The 1,898-nt window shown below is 41.7% G+C and overlaps 1 protein-coding gene across 1 annotated transcript in view; it reads right to left on the minus strand.

The window, feature by feature from the left end:
• Window positions 1-409, minus strand: part of LOC108166123 (ribonuclease inhibitor-like) — an 8,101-nt gene extending 7,692 nt beyond the window's left edge. Inside the window, exon 1 of the mRNA XM_017303687.1 lies at window positions 213-409. Coding sequence (XP_017159176.1) covers window positions 213-268 — 56 coding nt within the window. The 5' untranslated portion in view covers window positions 269-409. The remainder of the gene's footprint in view (window positions 1-212) is intronic.
• Between the last annotated feature and the right edge of the window lie 1,489 nt (window positions 410-1,898).

Here is a 1,898-nt window from a genome sequence, read left to right on the forward strand (position 1 = left end):
TTTGTTCATCAGTCAGAAACATTTTAAAAACTGAAAAAGTTCAATAATATAAAAGTCTGAAATAAGAAAATAATTCATTTATAAGGTAAAATGTTTTAGATTTTAATCTGACATTTAAAAAGGTTGTTTTAAAATATTACAATTAATTATTAATTAAACTAAGGACTAAAGTATCAATTAATGATTTTATTGTATAAATAGAGAAAACAAACCTCAGATTCTTCACTTTACTGACTGAACTCTCCAGGATCTCAGACACATTCTTCATATCAGATTCTCCACCTCCACTTATGTTGATCTGATTTATTTCCAGTTCAGTCAGATCTGGGTTGGACTTCAGAGCTGAGGCCACAACTTCACATTCAGCCCTTTGGATCTTACAGCCACCAAGTCTGTGATGAGAGAAGAAATAAATTCAGTTCTAATTAAGTCAATCTGGATCATAAACAGACTAAAATATGATACCAGTGATGTCATCATGATGTCATCAACTGATCAGCATCTGATCTTCAGTTTACTGAGTTTGACCCGACAGAGAGTCTGAGCAGTTCCTGACTAAAGTCCAGTTTCTGGTTCTGGTTCTGGTCCAGGCTTCATGCTCTCAGACCTTCAGCTCAGTCAGATGTTGAAGATCTTCTATCATCTGTGAAGGAAAGCTCAGTTTCTCTGCAGCATCAGAGCCTCAAAGGAGCTGCAGCAGCTGATGAAGAGGCTGACTGAGCTGAATGCAGGAAACTACTGGAGATGATGGAGAGGAGGAGGAACTGCTCACAGCTCTGACTCACACTGACTTGGACTAGACTGTTTGGCTCCTTGAGATCTTCCACCAAGCAGGAAGTGAGATATAAATGAAGTGAGCAGAGCAGGAAGTCCAGCCTGCTGTGGACCTCTGGCATCTCTGGGTTTGTTTAGCCCATATCTGCTGCTGCAGCATCTRGAATCCTCCTCATCATTAATAATAGTAGYATATTCTATAGAAACGTGGCTCCCAGCAGCAGCTTATTAAATGCTGCCACAGAGGAAACTGGGAGCAGACCAGACACATGATGCTCCCAGTTGTGTCTCCGTTCATCTGCTGGATTTGATGCTTTAACAAAGTAGAAAGTGGACAGYYGTCAACCTGCTTCAGCTAAAAGCTTCAGATTGTTCTGGTCGTCCWGCAGAGCAGCAGCARAACCGGTCCTGCTGCTCCTTCAGGTCTGGACCGTCCTCTGTTGAYCWGAGAGGAACTRGGACAAACTGGTTRGAAGAGGGACACATGTCTCTGCAGTGGTCTGTCCATCGTCTCAGAGGAACAAAGGTTTGGATGTCAGAAGAAATTGTTGCTAAACTCCTMAAGAGCTGAAGAGCAAAACCCCTGGAGGAGACGGAGCGTTTGGGTCCAGCAGCATCTTCATGGTGAAGCAGTGAAAGTTCTCCAGGAACTAAAGAGGCTGGGATGTCTAAAGAGTTGAAGCTCATGTCTCTCAGGTCTTCATGGAGGACCAGCTAACAGCTTCAACAAAGGCTGCAGATGAAGTGATGATGAGGAAAATGGTTCCAGCTCTGGAAGCAGAGTTCTCAGAGCTTTGGGAGGATCTGACAGAAACTAGGACTTTTTCTGGAACCAGACAACAATCACCACATTTTGGTCTCAGTTACAAACTCAGAGGAAACTAGTGGGAGGAGGAAGAGGTGAGGATGATGACGGAATGAAGAAGATCAACGCTGTTCACAAAGTTTATAATTAATGCAGTGGTTTATTTTAATGGTTCAACTTTTCATTAAAACTAAACAATTATTTTATAAAAACAGTCAAAGATCCTAAAAGGTGAATTATGGAGCAGCAGCTCAATGAGTGAAGAGGAGTTTAAAGTTTAAAAAGTCTCTCTGGCTGATTGGATCTTAGAGAAAATAGA

This window comes from Poecilia reticulata, linkage group LG2, assembly GCF_000633615.1.
Source record: "Poecilia reticulata strain Guanapo linkage group LG2, Guppy_female_1.0+MT, whole genome shotgun sequence".
Classification (NCBI taxonomy): domain Eukaryota; kingdom Metazoa; phylum Chordata; class Actinopteri; order Cyprinodontiformes; family Poeciliidae; genus Poecilia; species Poecilia reticulata.